The 1,243-nt window shown below is 31.9% G+C and overlaps 1 protein-coding gene across 1 annotated transcript; it reads right to left on the reverse strand.

Annotated features, from left to right (window-relative positions):
- Positions 1-402: 402 nt before the first annotated feature.
- Tsp_14598 (ATP synthase F1, delta subunit) lies at positions 403-1,005 on the reverse strand (the record flags this gene model as incomplete). The annotated part of the gene is made up of 4 exons (XM_003366587.1): positions 403-516; positions 564-650; positions 706-818; positions 873-1,005. Coding segments are annotated over 4 exons (447 nt in total), but the record flags the coding sequence as incomplete, so codon positions are not given.
- Between the last annotated feature and the right edge of the window lie 238 nt (positions 1,006-1,243).

The raw sequence follows: 1,243 nt of genomic DNA on the forward strand, positions 1-1,243 counted from the left end.
ACCTGATTGTTAGTTATTAAAAGTGTTGTATTGTTCCCTGCAATTTACACATGCCCGTCTATCCGTGTCTTGCATTTTGATACAGACCACTGTTCCTCATCTTAAAACAGTGTCAGGCTATTTGAACTTGAGCATCCTACCGGCAGAAGTATTATTTATATTTATAGTATAGGATGCCATTTATTATTCGATCTCCCATATCAATTATTACTGTAAATACTGTAACCAAAATAAAAATATACTCTGTACTCTAAACAGAGTTTGAAATATATTATAAATTAACTAAATAAAGTATAGAATTCACCACTATTTATTTCAAAAACGACTTGCGCAAACTGAAACTCAAACAGTCACTATCATTTTATTGTGATAGATAAAAATTGCTTCATCCCAGAAACACGACTACAAAACACTTTCCATTATTTTTGAATATTGATCAATTTTCGAAGCAGCCGACATATCGATGTAGTGGTCACCCAGTGAAACCGTAATTCCAGCAATTAATGCAGGATCAACCTAGTTGACGAAAAATTCAAAATGGCAACGCAAAAAAATCCACCTACTTTATAGTTTATATGTAGCTTATGACCACCCTTTGTGAAACCTTGTAGAACGGAGTATAAAGACGTTTGCGTGCTTGCATCTAAAGGCTGAAATTAAAAATTAAAAAAAAAACTTTAAAAATCAAACTATAAGTAAAATTACTTTTGCTGACGTAACTTCGCACACCAGTTCTCCATGATGCGCAGCCATCAGTTTCTTGAAACATTCCAATATGTTCTCAACTTCTAGCATTCTGCCATTTTCCGAAATTAATTCTGAAAAAGAATTTTTCTCATTTATCAATTTAAACAGAACAAATAGTAAATCACCAAAAAAATTTTTTGTAATGGAACTGCATTTTAATTTTTCGGCAGCGCTGTCAATTGCTCTTTTCTTTTCTTCTTTATGAACAAATGGATCAGCAAGAATCATTTTTAATTTTGAATCTTTTCTCAACTCTGCCTATAAAACAAAGGTAAACAAAGGAAAGCTTAAATGGAAATGCGAATTTCCTTAATTCCAAATAAAATTTCGAAATATGATAAAATGTTAATAAATAAAACGAATAAAGCTTTTAGGAAACATTTCACGCAGTTCCGCAAGCAAAACAATAATTCACCTCAAATTGTTAATTTCATTTTCTACTGCGTCCAGTTTATTGGATTTCACAGCGGCACAGTAAAACAGCAGTGCATACCTT

Source organism: Trichinella spiralis (genome assembly GCF_000181795.1).
Source record: "Trichinella spiralis strain ISS 195 chromosome Unknown Scfld5766, whole genome shotgun sequence".
Taxonomy (NCBI): domain Eukaryota; kingdom Metazoa; phylum Nematoda; class Enoplea; order Trichinellida; family Trichinellidae; genus Trichinella; species Trichinella spiralis.